At 45.8% G+C, this 15,856-nt stretch overlaps 1 protein-coding gene across 1 annotated transcript; it reads right to left on the reverse strand.

The window, feature by feature from the left end:
• Nucleotides 1-1,130: 1,130 nt before the first annotated feature.
• On the reverse strand, nucleotides 1,131-13,095 carry cdh17 (cadherin 17, LI cadherin (liver-intestine)). The gene is made up of 19 exons (XM_061776237.1): nucleotides 13,035-13,095; nucleotides 11,138-11,194; nucleotides 10,339-10,434; nucleotides 10,117-10,254; nucleotides 8,756-8,891; nucleotides 8,378-8,536; nucleotides 7,276-7,434; nucleotides 6,882-7,087; nucleotides 6,686-6,817; nucleotides 5,828-5,978; nucleotides 5,513-5,722; nucleotides 5,363-5,439; nucleotides 4,250-4,438; nucleotides 3,611-3,855; nucleotides 2,473-2,603; nucleotides 2,080-2,304; nucleotides 1,887-1,997; nucleotides 1,670-1,786; nucleotides 1,131-1,593 (listed from the first exon to the last, which is right to left on the reverse strand). The coding sequence occupies exons 2-19, from the start codon at nucleotides 11,186-11,188 to the stop codon at nucleotides 1,511-1,513; spliced, it is 2,616 nt and encodes an 871-aa protein (XP_061632221.1). The 5' UTR covers nucleotides 11,189-11,194; nucleotides 13,035-13,095; the 3' UTR covers nucleotides 1,131-1,510.
• Nucleotides 13,096-15,856: the final 2,761 nt, after the last annotated feature.

The raw sequence follows: 15,856 nt of genomic DNA on the forward strand, positions 1-15,856 counted from the left end.
CATGTTTTAACAACGCTGTCCATTTATACAAGGTCACCTCGATGGTGAGTCATTCTCCTGAAAATATGATGAATTCTATTGTAAACACTTCTTATTGTAGACTGCCTTTTATTCCTGTGAGAGTGCTCTCATTGTGAAGGAAAAATAATACGTGGCCTCATTTCATTTTTCATGTGTGTTTGTGTCTGTCCATAGCAACTGTTTTGTTAATTATTAAAATGAAGTTAGTCGGTCATATTTGCAGCTAGCGAGCGTGCTTTTAAAAGGAGCCCGTATAAGATTGAAGGACAGGGTTCTTCTCATTCTCTGTGAAGCTGTCTTAACACTTACCCACTCGTGCGCGTTATGAACTCGCATCACAAAGGAAAAGATATTACATGACATTGAATGGATTTCTATCCGTCTATCTACAGCCATCATTATAAAAAAAAAAAAACATTCTAGACTACCATTTAGGAGTGATCGTTTTGTTTGTTTGGTTTAGTTTTTGCTGGATTACAATGGTGTGCATATCTCAAATCTTCTTTCCCAATTGAAATGAACAGAAAGGTGAACCCTGATCCAGCGAGAGAACGCTGTATTTGTATCGCTTTTTCTCCCGTAAGGCGACTTCCAGTTCAATCCAATGTTTGAGCGAGTGTCGTGGAAAGTGTTGCTGGGATACAAGTAACGGGAAAGTGCAGGCGTACTGTAGGTAAACACAGTCGGCCCGTCCGGCACGCGCGACATCACGTGCGGGGTCGCGCGTGATGTTTATTTCGTCTCCGTCTCCACTTTGTCAGCGTCGTCTTCGCATTGTGAGAGGCACAATAGCCAAGCAATCGCACGACTCTGCCTTCCCCGCCGTCTAATAAGACGTGAGTCAGAGCAGCAGCGCGCCGGCCTCGACTGCTCGACGACAGACGGACGAAGAGGAGGATGACGAGGATGAGGAATCAACCACAAAAGACTGACTGGAGCGTGTTGGCTGTAAATGCAGAGTGAAAATGTCACAATGTGGACACAAGGCTCCCCAGTGAAAGGAGAGGTGTGTGTCTGTGTGTGTGTGTGTGTGTGTGCCCATTTGTTATGTCACCTGCAGGCCCACGCGTCTCGTCACGCACGCACACAGAGGGAATGCATCCATCGTATAGTCGTAATAGTGGCTCCCGCTTGTTTTGTTTATTAAGAAAACATTGAACAGTGATTGCCCAAAACAACTTTCTCTACGTACATTCAACATTTTGATGCCAAAGGCGTTTACACAGCGATGGGGCCATTGTCAATAAATTAGGTTGGCGCCACCTGACATGATTCATCCTGCTTGGCAACATTCAATCACGTCTTTAATTTATTCGTTGTGTTTTATATGTATATAGTAAATACAACATGCTCAAGAAAACAAAACGACTGTGGTGACCGCTGGCAGTGAAGCAAACCTTTTCCAATGTACACGTTTCTTCTAAATGTCGTTCACCAAAGAAAGAAAGTCCTCACATGACATGAACAGAGTACAAATGTGTGCTTGTGTCTACATTAAGGCGTTCCTCTCCAGCTCGCCGCTCTTCTTACCGCCTTTGCTGGAACGCTTGGCCGCTACGATGAAGGCCAGAACTGCAAACGGCAAGCGTCATTGATCAGTTGCGGAGTCGTAGCGAGTGAGCGGAAGCACGAAGTCGGCGAAACTCACCGCAGAATCCCAAAACCCCCGCCAGGATGCCGATGGTGATTCCCGGTCCGTATTTGAAGGCGTGCTCGCCCGGCGCCACGTAGCAGTAGCCCAGCTCCGTGCACGTGCACACTTGCACTGGTGGGCGGAGAAATCATTTTGTATTTGAACATTTCGTTTAATACAGTATGTATTCATAAAACAAAAGGAAGGCTCAGGCGCTTGGTGCAGTACTGACCCTCAAAGGACTGCGTGACTCCCATTCCTGCATTATCTTTGATGTTGATGAGCAGGGAGAAGGTTCTGTCCTCAGTGGGTGTTTTCTTCAGCATCAGCTTCGCCGTGGTGCCTGCGCAGAACACAACGGACGAGCGTGATCCGCGCAGGTGTCTGACAGAACGTCGTAAAGTTGTTTGTTGCCATTTCAGTACCGTCGACGGTTTGCAGTTCCCAGTTGTGGGATTTCTTGCCGTGGGCGAAGGCGAAGGTGAAAGGCTGCGAGAAGGGGGCGGCGTCCGGGTCGTGAGCCTTGAGGAACACCTCCTCGGGCTTCTGCAGGCACATGAAGGCCTGGGTCTCCGTCAGCTTGGGGATGTTGTCGTTCACGTCCAGCAGCCTCACCGACACCACGCGCTCGTCGAACTTCTCGGGGTTATCTGTGGAGTGAAATACGACATTTCGAGCTCTGCTCGTGTTCTGCGATTGACTTGCGGCCAGTCCAGGGCGTAATTTGGAAATGCGGGCGTTGTCTGCCGCGCGAGTATAACGAGATTATACGTATTACGTGAGCGCCACAAAAAAGTGTTTTTAAAAAGGTCTCCGACCCTTCTCGTAGGCGGTGACGGTGACGTCAAAGGTCTCCAGAGTCTCTCTGTCCAGCTTGACTTTGGTCCTGATTTGTCCCGTGGCTTCGTCCATCTCCAGCCAGCCTGCGCTGTCGCCCTCCATCTTGAAACTGCCCGACAAACAGCAAGAACGCACGCCAGCGAGGCCGTCACTTTCGCATCCGGTCGGTGGAAACACATCAATAGTTGACACGTGATGGCGCCCGAGCCCAAAACGAGCAGGCGGATTTGAAGTGCAGGGAATTATTGATGACTTTGTGATCGACGTGCACGTGCTGCGCTTCAGGTCGCTCGATCACGTTGTCTGACGCTCGCTCGCTCGCAAACGCGCACGTGAGCGCTCAGCACTTGTTGTAACCACGTCTGAAGCTCACGCGGATAAACCCTGCAACGATGACCACAAACTCACTCATTAAGTCACTCTGTCAGTCACTAACTAACTCGCTGACTCGGTCACGAGATAACTACTTCAACAAACTCTCACGCCAAATAACTTGACTAACTCACTCGTCGGATCACTAAGAAACTCATTTCCATACAGACTCACTCCTTAACTAACTCAATCACTAAATCGCTCACTCATGAACTCGCTCTCTTTCTAACTTGTTAACTTACTAAATAACTCAATACAGTACTCTCTACAGTACATTGCTTACTAATTTACGACTCAATTACTTTACTCATTCACTCACTAAATCACTCATTAACCAACTCACTTGCTCTTTGACTGAGTATCTAAATGACTCAATTAACTCCCTAACCAAATAAATCACTCACTCACTATTAACTAAGGCACTCACTAAATCACTGACTCACTAACTCATTTCCCTACACTCACTCTTTAACGAACAGTCTCACTCACTCTTTGACTAACTCCTTAACTAGCTCCCCAAATAAATGACTCATTGACTCACTCACTGACTAACAAAGTCACGCACTCATAAATGTACTCATTGAATAACTAACTCACTCATTCATGAACTCACCAACTGCGTAGCTCACTAAAATAACTCATTGACTAACACCCTGACTAAATAACTCATTGACTCACTCGCCGCGTGCTCTTAATTTGTGTAAGGCGAGTTTGGCGTGTGCACGGGCGGTCTGTGTCTTTCACCGAATCTCTTTGCCTTCGGGGTCCCGGGCCTCCGCCGTGAGCAGCACGGCGCCCTCGGTGATGTTTTCGGGCACGGCCACGTCCAACACGTCGGCGCTGAATTCCGGAACCTCGTCGACGTCGCTGACGGACACCGAGGCGAAGGCGCTGGATTGGGCGCCGTACTCCAGGCCGCTCATCAAAGGCTCCGGGTTGCGGGCGTCGATCTTCAACTTGTAGGAGGTCGAGCTCTCAAAGTCCAAAGGCTGCGGGCGCGCGACCACAAGGAAAATCAACCGCTTTTAGCGAACTACACTTTTCCATTGGTAACTTAATGACTCAAATGATAAAACAATACCAATAATCATAATAATGATTACCTTTCGTGTTAGGCCTATTGAAAACCATTTATGTCGTATATTTCATTTTATATTTCAACTCCCACACGACTATTTAACAGCCAATTTCTATTACATAAGCATAACTGTGAAGCAATTGCATTTCAATAAAAAGTGTTAATCCCGTGTTACCTTGAAGGACAGCAGATTTATCGTGGTTTCCATGACAACTGAGTTCAATTGCCCCCCCTTAAAGGGCCAGTACACGTCAGTTCCCAAATCACAGACTAACTACACGTTTGAAGAATCCACACGTTTGTACCTTCGCGATGACCACGTGGCCGACGCCTTTTCCGTCCGTTTCCACGGCGAACACGTGGTCGTCGTCGCCGGCTGAGATGTGGAACTCGATGAAGGAGCTGCCGCTGTCCGCGTCGTCGTCGTCGGACGCGCTGATGCTGAGCACCGTTTGTCCCACGGCGGCGTCCTCGGCCACCGTCGAGCTGCCGTACTGCGCCGCCGCGCGCACACGCAACATGAGGAGCCGCGCGCGTGCACATTTTTCACTTGACTATCTATTTTTCAGACAACTAGTCAATTAGGATTACCAACATGAATGACAGCTGCTAAATGCCAGAATAACGAGAGGACCTTTTTGAGACCATTTTTTCATGACTTGCTTCAAAATCAGAAGTTTACATAGATTTCATTAGTATACGGTGCCACTACCTTTAAACCGGATGACTTGGGTCAAAAGTTTTGGATCTCCTACCACAAGCTTCTGACAATAGTTATGGGGAATTTTGGCCCGTTTCTCTGTTGCAACTGAGCCAGGTTTGTAGGCCGCCTTGCTCGCACGTCCCATAGGTATTTCATAAGGATTGAGCTCAGGTTTGCGACAGCCACTCCACAACACTGACTTTGTTATCCTAACTCAAATGTTGTCGAAGCGTCCAAAGACATGACATCATCATGTGGGTTTCCCCAAATGATTCAAAGGCATATTAAGCTTACTACTGTATGTAAGCTTCTGACATGAAAAATTGTCCAAACAAATCATCTCATTAGTTTGGCATTTGGCAAACAGAAATAATTGGGGTAATCTGAATTGAGCTAAAACAGGAAACATTTAGTCTGATTTCATGTCAGACAAAAAAAAAAAGTGTCTGTTTTGGTTTCAACTGTATTTGTGGTGTTTAAATTGAGCTTAGCACAAATGAGCTCCTAAATGTCAGCTGCTGTCGATTCAGTCTTCCATATCGCACGCTCATTTTCATCTCCACAGTTCATCGACTGCATTTTATTATTTGTACTTCCATTTGTCATTTCCTTTAAGTCAAGGAGTTGAATCAATACTTTTGTCAGAGTACTTTTTTTTTTTTTTTTTTTTTAACACAAGTAGCTACAACACATGCGGCAATGTTCGTGTGCTTACGTCATTCTTTTCAAACACGGGCAGCTCGTTGTTGATATCGATGACCTTGACCACGACCTTGCAGATGACACTGTAAACTAAAGGAGGGAAGCGAGGAGCAAGTAAGTACACCAGCGTGTGTGTGTACGTGTGTGTGTGTGTGTGCATTACCTGGATCACTGACGCGAACGTCCAGCTTGTACACCTGATGGTCTCGGCGCTGGAGCGAGCGCAGCGCTTGGATTCGTCCGGAGTCGGCGTCGATGGCGAAGGCTTGGGCCGACGTGGACGGCTGCTGGGACACGATGGCGAACGTCAGCAGGGCGTTCAAGGTCTCCGCTTCGTCGGCGTCGTGGGCCATCAGTTGTCCGATCGGGCTGCCTGGAAACACCGGAGAACTGTTTGTAAACGTCATGTCGGAAGCGGCAAGAATTGACTGTTCAAATGGAAAGCGTTTGGTCCGGATGACCGCTGCGGAGGTCTCACCTATGGGTTCGTCCTCCTGCACCTCGAACACGCTCTCCTCTTGGGCACACGCGGGCGCGTTGTCGTTCACGTCCTCCACCACCACCTGGATCTCCATGGGGGGATCCAACTGGTTCTGATACTCGTCCTCGGCCATCACCACCAGGATGTACTGCAACACCAGTCATGAGAATTCAACGTCAATCCTCTCCAGCTCATCTCCGCTGGGGAGGGAAAAGTATGCTTTGGAATTTCTTAAATGTCTGCATAAATCGGTCATCAAATGTGGTCTGATCTTCCAAAGGCTCTCGTCATCTTTCACGAACTTTCTCAAATTAATTCTGCCGCGGTCGCCGTCCACCTCGGCGATGACCCCTTTGCGGCTTCGCTTGTGGCGCTGCCATGAACATCCGCGCAGCTCCTCGGAGCTAAGCTAATGGACGCTTCTTCCCACGGAGATATCTTTTTTTGGGGGGGTAAACAAAAGCAAATGTGGTGTGGCAGAATTGCAGCTGTTGCCAGAATAAAGTAGTATGTTATTGTACAATTCGTTCTGATTCGATTTTTTTCTGATTTTTTTTTTTTGGCGGACTCGAATGGCAATTCAAGTCACCGCCGATTCATGCATTGCCCAACCACGCAGCTACTATCCTACTCATCTAAAAATAGATATACATGTATTGTATGTAAATATTTCATTTTTCATTGTTTATCCATCCATCCATTTTCTGAGCCGCTTCTCCTCACAAGGGTCGCGGGCGTGCTGGAGCCTCCCGCCCGAAGATAGCTGGGATAGGCTGCGGCAGGCCCGCGACCCTTGTGAGGAGAAGCGGCTCAGAAAATGGATGGATAATGTTCAAGAGCATTATTGACGTTCACCATGTCCTTCTCCTCCCTGTCCAGCTCCTCCGTAAGCAGAATTTCTCCATCTTCCGTGATCTGGAAGGGGAACCTCAGCTCTCGCTCTTTCTGCACGAGCCTGTAGATGGCGCCGGGCTCATTGGACTGGACCTAAAACCAGAGAGCAAGACGGGTAATCGTGGAGCGGCCGCCCACAAGTGAGCTTTCTCCTCACCTCGGCGATAACTCGAGGGTAGGTTCCCTCCAGGTGCTCCTGGATGGCGACGGTGCCGGGGTTGACCCACAGGTTGGGCTGCACGGCGATGTGCACCCTGGTGCTGCCGCTCAGCGCCGTCTCGGACGCGCCGCCCATGTCCTGGACCTTCACGATTAACGTGTAGTCCGGGTCCTCCAGGGGGTCAAGGTTCCTGCGTCTCATCTCTTGAAGTAAATGAAAAAGAGACTTCAAGCTGTTTATTGCCAACCCGCAGCTGAAGTTAACTGTTGTAAACTTTACACGTTGTGTATTCACAACAACCACATTCTGTAGCTTTGTATATTTTATTTTTATTTTATTTTTTTTAGCTAAGTAAATAAGTGACAAACTTCAGTGAAAGTTGGACATGCACCTGCTCTCTCCACACAGGCGAAGAAAGGGTTTTCTTCGTAGGGGATGCTCGGCGAGGGACAGTAGTCTTCGAACTTTGCCTTGAGAGCGCCGCCGCCGCCGTCAACGTCTTCTCCTCTGGCGAACTGGATTGTCGCTCTGGCCTCAAGCGTGCGCTCGCCTGTGACACGCACGACAAATCGTACAATTTGCAATTGGAACATTTCCACTGTTGTTGTTTTTTGACATTTGAATGTTGAAATTCTTTAACTTCTTTTTACACGTGTGAAGTATAAGTCGTAAATCTCCCTTAAAATGGAGGCTGATATCGTGTTCCTCTTAACAGTGGTTAACTTGTCTTTACACTTGCAAATGTCAGTTTGACTGTTATGACAGTTAAAAAAATAGTTAAATGAGACTTAAACGGGGCGGCACGGTGGACTATTGGTTAGAGCGTCGGCCTCACAGTTCTGAGGACCGGGGTTCAAATCCCGGCCCCGCCTGTGTGGAGTTTGCATGTTCTCCCCGTGCCTGCGTGGGTTTTCTCCGGGCACTCCGGTTTCCTCTCACATCCTGGTACACCCTGAACTGGTTGCCAGCCAATCGCGGGGCACATACAAACAAACAAACAAACAGTCACACCTACGGGCAATTTTAGAGTCTCCAATTAATGCACGTTTTTGGGATTTGATAATGTGGTTTGGAAAAGCCCAAAATGTCTCATTCTAGTTGGTCTTTTTCACCTGGCATTTTAGATGGCTGGGTTTCTCATTAATATGCGACATGTAAATACATTTTGGAATGCTCATCTTCCCCAATTTAAATATGGAAACCAGCTTTGCTCCGATTGGTCCATATCGCGGCATCTGCGTGTTCCTCGGTGTCCAAAGTTTGAGGAACGCTGCTGGAGCGAAATACGTGGAATACGTTCACGTGCTCGCTGCCTCCAACCGATCCGTCGTGTGCAATCTGACGGCGCGCAATTCGGCAGTCTGCCTCCAATCTTGCTCACACAAGACGGTCAGCGCAATGTGGCTTCACGGCGCCAACGTGCTGCCAGATTGTGGCGGGAGCTCGACGGATTCGTGAGCTGTGGGTGCGAAAAGGCGGGGAGAGGTGCCGACCTTGCTGGCTCATGGAGATCTCGCCCGTGTCGGGGTCCACCTGGAAGAGCGGCGTGTTGTGTCGGTTGGGGATCTGGCTGACCAGGCTGTAGGTCAGCTGAGCGTTGGGAGTGCTGGGGTCATCTTGATCCAACGCGAACACGCGAGCGAACGGGACACCTGGAAGCAGCGTTGGGAAAGTTCATTTTCTTTGCCAACTAGTTCAAAGTGCAGTAAGGGCACACTCGATAACGTTCATCAGACAGATATGAACTAAATTCAATTCCGATTCACACAAAATAGGAGCTAGCAACAGGGCCCGGAAGGCTACGCTAAACGGTTCCCGACGTTCAGAATGTCGACGTTGGCGGCGGCCCTTGGTGGCAGTCGAACGCGCACCTGCTGGAGTCTTCTCTCGGACCACGGCGGTGTAGTAACTCTGGTTGAAGTACGGAGCGTGGTTGTTGACGTCCAGAACGTTGACGGTCACGTAAATCGGCCCCTCCGCGACCTCGTTGTCCGCCAACGCCTCCACCTGGAGACGAGCGCACATGGAAATCAGCCATCATATCGTAACGTTGGCCAAAGAGCCCAATGGGATTGCTGCGCCAGCATTTTCATTTTCTTGTCGCCATCGCAGCGGGTTTTCAGTGATACACAACATCCTCTGGGCAAAAACTGCCACCGACTACATTGTTTGCCCTTCGACAAGAAATTGGAAATGTTTGTGCAGCAATCCCATTGGGCACTTTGGCCAAGCAGAGAAGTTCGCCGTCCACATATATTTTGGAGCCACCTCTTGTAATTGTAGAGGCCAAAGGTAAAATTTGCTATAACAATATTTATGACGATGTGTGTATATATTTTTGGCTGACTGTGTATTCTGATTAGGGCCCTTTGCTGGAGCCAATCCCAGCTCATTTTGGACAAGAGGCGGGGCCCAACCTGGACTGGGCGCCAGCCAATCGCACGGCACCTTCAGAGGAAGAGGAAAAAAAGTCCTTTCGGATAAAAGGAAGAAAGTCACAAAAATTTGGAGCGAGTGGACATGCTTTTTATCACACAGTCTCTGTATCGCTGCTGCCCAAAGAAAAACCTGTATGTCCATATTTTGCGAGAATTTTTATATGGAAAACGAAGAATTTTTTTTGTTATGATCCAGATGGAGGAAAAAAAAAACAAGAAATATCATCACTTGGAGATTGATGCTTTTCACCGGGCACCAAACGATGCTATGTCATGACCCGATAATACATTTTTTGTTGTTGTTGTTTACTATTTCCAAGCCTTAAAGGGACACTTGAGTAGGAATTACTCCCATCTACCGTTGGAATTGTGTATTGCATCCAAACAAACTGTTTAACAGTAACAGTTAAACAGCGTTTAAGTGAGTTTAACAGATGGAATAGCGATTCTAGTATTTCGACGACGGTTGCCATCGTATATCAAACAACCTCGAAGAACAACAAAACTGTCTAACAAACGCAAATGAAAAAAAGTTGGCTTTAGGCTAATTTAGGGAGCGCTGACTTATTGGTTTACTTCAGTGTCGAGATGGCAGACTGTCATGGCGCTGCCCTACTGGGTCACCACTTTTATGTAGAAACCAATCTAAAATTCTTTGTTTATGAGAATGTATCAGATTATTAGCAGAGGTCATAATAAAGCAATGATAACACACATCGATTTTGGCCAGTAAACAAGTGAAAATGTTACACAGTGAGACGTGTTTGTGCACGTATGTGGCGCGAATATGTTACCGCAACAAGGTAGTTGTCATTGCGGGACCAGTCCAGAGGTTTGTCCAAGTACAGCCAACCATCTGCTGAAATCTTGATGGCGTCGGCGCCTTCGCCGTTCAGCCTGAAAGCGTCCACGCCCGGATGGCTCACCTGGAACTGAAACCCCCCAAAACTGGATAAATTTACAGATTTTTTGTGTTTTTTTTTTTTTTTAAGTAACAGTTTGTGTGCGGGTGTTACCTGGCAGAGGGCGTAGGGTACGGGCGTGCCCTCTTGCACCTCCAGCACCACGTCCACAAACGGGATCTTCTTGGCGTCCAGGCTCGACCCGCCAGCCTGTCGAGCGAAGGTTGGAAAAGCAAACTCACACTGATGGCTGTTCCTAATATTTGGGGAACCTTATTTAGCTCCGTGACATTAAACAACTGAGATCATGTGATTGCAAATGTGTGCACACCCTCTTATAAAAGCAGCAGGGGAACGTGGCTGTGTTCAGAATTAACCGATCACATTCAGATGTATGGTAAACGGGAGTCAGCGCACACACCTGCCACCATTCAAAAAGCTTCTCATTAACCGCAAAATAAAGTTCAGCTGTTCTAGTAGGCTTTTCCTGACTTTTTCTTATTTTCGCTTGGTAGCAGAAGCCTGAAGGTTTTGTGCGAACACTGACTGATACATTGCTTCAACATTTGGTTAGTCTGGCTCTGGGAAGATGAAATGGAAAAAAGGTTCCCCACGCCTCATCGCGCTGTTTGATCAGAACCACGGAACAGAGGACAAAGTGGAACAAACAAACTTTTGACTGCTGCTCCCAAACACCAGTGAAGCAAGCAAGTTCAGTTATTGATTGAACCGGCGTTACATGGAAAAAACGTTTGGCCTCTCCGAGACGCGACGGGACGGGACAAAGGACACCTTTCGCTTCACTGAATCAGCCTTGAGTCACTTTTAACCACTCCGGAAATGGAGTTTGCTTCCTCTCCGAGCGCTTTGGTGTGTGTCTGGACATTTTCTTATGAATATGCAGTGTACTCACAGAGCTGAGCAGGAGTGCCAGAAGACACAGATGCGCCATGGGAGTCATCATCGCAGTCTGCCAAATAAACAACAAGCAGGAGAACACTTCATAAAGTCAAACATGCTTTTTGTACAAATAGCGAAGAGTCTGATTTAGAAAATGTGAACTCAGTGTGGCTTCAGGGCATTTTTCTCTGCTTTGTGCGTCTGCTGTTGCCGCACGAAAACGTTCCTGCGGTTCCTCGTCAAAGCCAACACGTGCACATTGTGTCCGTCTCGCTTGCACGTCGCGGTCAAGGCCGCTCGCGTGACCCCGCCTACACAAATGTGCATTAAGCGCTCCCAAAAGATCCCAACCGGACTTGAATGAAAAATGCACTGTACGTTATGCATGACTGTATATTGTATCATTATTGTTATTCTTATTGTGAGAGTCTGTGTTGTGACGATGACTTTGTAAATGCACTTGGTTACAATTACATGTTACCCTGTTGAAAATGTAATTGTAGTTGAACTATTCCAACTTCTCAAAGTAAGACAACTAATTGATGATAACTGATTTGTTGTATTAATTTTATTTACTGAAATAAATCTTGACGTTTGCGTCAAGCTTTTATCTTATTGTCAATATTTTAAGTTCCTTTTCTTGTTTTGGTTGTAGCAGTATTTTTAATCATAAACCCAAATTAACATTATTATTATTATTCATGATTTCATTTTTTTAATGATTTGACTTTTGCTAAAATACTTTTATTATTACTATTATTATATATTACCGCAATGCACTTATTTCTTTTGGTCCATGAAATGCTAACGTTTCCTTATTGTCATTCTTCGAGTTGGCTGATTGGCTGGGAGAAATCACATGGTCCTCCTGCCTTATTTGGCGTTTCAAGTTTAAATGACCAAATATGGTTCCTTGTCCTCCTTATGTGCACCAAAAAGACACTTCATTAGGTACACCAGCTGCATCGAAAATGCTGCTGTTATGATTTCTCAGTGTGCTCTCATATTGCTCTTGTATTGATCCGATTAGCTCGTGCAGGCGTACCTAAGGAAGTGTCCGGTAAGTGTGTTACTTTTGACGCCGTGTGTGTTACTTTTGACGTTTCGGTTGTGCTTATCTGCATAAAATCCCACAAAGTCTACATTATTCTTAAAAAGGCATCTTATCTGTTGCATAATAAAGCATTGAGTCATTATTACTACGGGCACATGAACGTGACTCATGTCGTACAACGACGGGGAAGTGACCCAAGTAGACAAGAGTGAAGGTGACATTGAATGACCTTTTTTTTTTTCTTTTCTTTAAAGTCACCAACCTAACACACTCCCTCTTTAATCAACTAGTTTAAGGTTTGCTTCTGCTTTCGCAAGGGCTTGAAAAAACAGGCTACGCCCAAGTTTTTTATTTTCACTTTCTTTGAATAACAGCAAGGGTGGGGAACCTATGGCCCAAAACATGCCACCCCACAAATGCTCAGCGAGTATCATAATCATAATTACAAACGTGTCGCATAATTGCGTGATATTTCTTTTCACAAATTCCTACATGGCCCTGGGAAGACTTTAAAAAAAAAAATCAAAGTGAAAAGGCTTCTGAGAGGATAAAGGTTCCACACCGCTCCCTGACTTGCAGCGTGGACGCGACTAAAGCATTTGATTCGGCTCGAAAAACTGGAAAAACAAAACAAAAAACATTCAAATAATTGGTTTTCATCATTCAGCACAAAGCAGTTAGCTCTCGTTCCAGTTTCTTTGCATACAGCCAAGGTCGTGCTCAGGAAACCATTGACAACACACACACGCCAACATGGTCTCGACCAGCGAAAATCAACTCATAATGACTTTTAAAAACAACAATCTTCAATACATTCAAACAAAAGTGCGGCAAGAAGACCGTCGAGGCGACTCACCTTTCCCGGGAGAGATCCTGCCGCTCGCTCCCACTCGGACTGATGTGACTTTGCATCCTGCCTGGTCAAACGTTAACTACGTTAACCAGCTAGCTCACTTTTATTGGATCTAATCATTGTCTAATCAGCACTGTAAACCGCCAATGGACGTCGCCGCTTCGGGCTCGGCAAGCAGGAAGAATTGTTTGCAGCTTGTTGTGAGTTGACGGCCAACATACAGTGCTCGTATGTCAAATTTTTGCTCGCAAATCAAAGCGCAAAATGGGTCAAAAGTAGGATTTACACGATCAGGATTTTTGGGGCCGATCACCGATCAGCAAGTTTAAAAAAACAATAACCGATCACCGATCCGATCACAAGATGGAGCAATGTGTCCATTTACATGACTTGTTCATTTATTGTATATACTTGTGTATACTTTATTGGTCGTCAGATAGTTACGGTACTGCGCCACAGGACACGTGAAAAGGCTAAAAATAAACTAGCTTTTGGATTCATAGCAACGGCGACTCGGAGTTAAATGTCTTGTGCGGAGCTGATCGATGACGTCATTGATCGGATTGGCGAATTATGACATGAAAGCCGATCGGCATAAAATGCTAATTATCGGCTGATACCGATCACACCGATCAGATCGGCGTAAAGTCTCGTCAAAAGACAGCTCGTATCTCGAAAAACCCCTAATTCAGGTGACTTGTATCTCAAGGCAGGACTGCACTCAAGAAGGCAACATTTTAAACCCAGAACATTTGTTTTCTCGTTACTTTAATAAATTAATTATATGCATTTGTAATGTAATTTCCTTTATTACATGAAAGAATTGCTTTTTAAAGGAATACAATTGCCTTTAGTCACTCATTGGTTACGAGTAATCACAATATTATTACAGTAGAGCGAAGCCCCTCTGTTAGTTCTATAAGGCAGTACAAGTACCTTTGTTTTTGTGTTATGTTATAACCCTTTTATTTTTGCTTTAGATAACTTTTTATTTTTATTTTTCATGATCATATTTCTAATAAAGAAAAAATATATTTAATTTAAGCATTTTTCTCTTATTGTTACCTTTCTTCACTGAATGCCTGGGAGAAATGACAGCATTAAAAGGCATTAGCTCTTAATAAAAGTGAATGGGAAAAAAATGTGACGAGTATTTTTTTTTATTCTTTAACGTCGTAACATTCTTTACTGATTGGCCAGAGAGGAACAGCGCGCTCCGTTTTCTATGAATGTACGAACAAGCGCCCTGCCCACTGGCATGACACGTCAGCGCGTCTGCCATATTGAATGTGTCAGTTCCGCCTGTAAACATCTCGCCCAGCCTCAGCCTGAAGCTTCGGCCGCTCTGTCTGAAGAACCGAACGGGACGCTCCAACAACGCTCCGAGTGTCCAAAAGTTTGGAGCGTCGAGAGCGCGCTTGGTGTTAATTCCCGAACTCACCCTCCGTGTTGCTGTGTGTCCGTGACACTCACAAGTAGTCTCTGGCCTCCCTGAGCGCGCTTTAAACTGTTTCATGACACTCCAAGTGTACTTTACTGTTAAACTAAACACGCAACAAAAAGAATTACACGAACTATATATTAATATATATTATATATAGTACAAGAAACACATGATCGTTTTAGAAATCGCCAACTTAATGCTAACAGTCAATGGAAACCCCCATTGACGGGCTAACTAGAATTAGCATTACATCACGGGTGGGCTGTACCTTCAAATAACAAATAACTACACACAGGCTCTGTAGTAACACATCCAGACAGGTAATGTAACAATACTCACTGACATATATTCTTCCTAATCTGTGAAAAACGGGTTAAATTAATGTTTTAGCGCGACGTTCTTCTTCTATTCTTTTTACTGCAAACGTGTAGCTCCATGCATGCATCGTACCACACTGCCCCTAAGAGGCCAAGGCGCGCACAGCAGGAGCAGCAGATACAGTCATCCTCCTGACTGTCTGACATGAAATCAAACTGAAATGTTCCTGTTTTAGGTCAATTAGGATTGCCAAAATTCTTTCCATTTTCTAAATCTATATTTTTTTTTTAATTTAAAATGTATTATATTATAATGTTATTTTTTACTAATGTATTTTTAGGTTGTTCTTGTAACTATCAATGTTGAGTTTTGTTTGTTTTATGTAACGGCAGATACTTAAAATCAAAGGCTCGGAATGCAGACTCGGTACAAAAAAATGTGATCGGGACATCCCTCACGAATACGCTCGCTTGCCACATGAACGGTTAGCTCTGTGTAGCTTGTGCCGCTTGCTCACAAGCCAGCAAAGGGGAGGTGTGAGAAATGTGGGCGATCAAAAGCATTTTTGAGCCGTGCAGGGGGCACTGTATTTTTTGGGTCGAAATATTACGTTTCAACCCACACTTTTCTAAAAGAAAAAGAAAAAAAAGCACCCCCAAAAACGCGTTCGCCGCGTTTTATTTCCGCGTCAAAACATCGCCATCGTTATCTGGCCAACATCCTGCGGGGGAGGAAGAAGCGGGCGAAAATGTGTGCGAATCCTCAACTGCGCGGCCTGCCAATGAGTCACCGGCGCTTTGCAAAACATTCACACGCAAAGTCGCACTGTCGACGCCTCGCACGGGAGCCGCCAGTTCGGCCGGATTATGTCACAACGCGCAAACACCTTCTGTTCGACAACACACACGCCCGCACACAAAACATTTATTATATGTCCTTGATATCAACCTTAGGGTCCATGTACTAGTATGCTCTCGGTCCTCCCTCGTAGGGTCACTTTGGCATACTAGTAGGACAAGTACAGGTTACAAAACTCTGCAAAAGTTGACAATTGCGTGCTATT

The sequence above is a fragment of the Phyllopteryx taeniolatus genome, chromosome 6, assembly GCF_024500385.1.
Source record: "Phyllopteryx taeniolatus isolate TA_2022b chromosome 6, UOR_Ptae_1.2, whole genome shotgun sequence".
Lineage (NCBI taxonomy): Eukaryota > Metazoa > Chordata > Actinopteri > Syngnathiformes > Syngnathidae > Phyllopteryx > Phyllopteryx taeniolatus.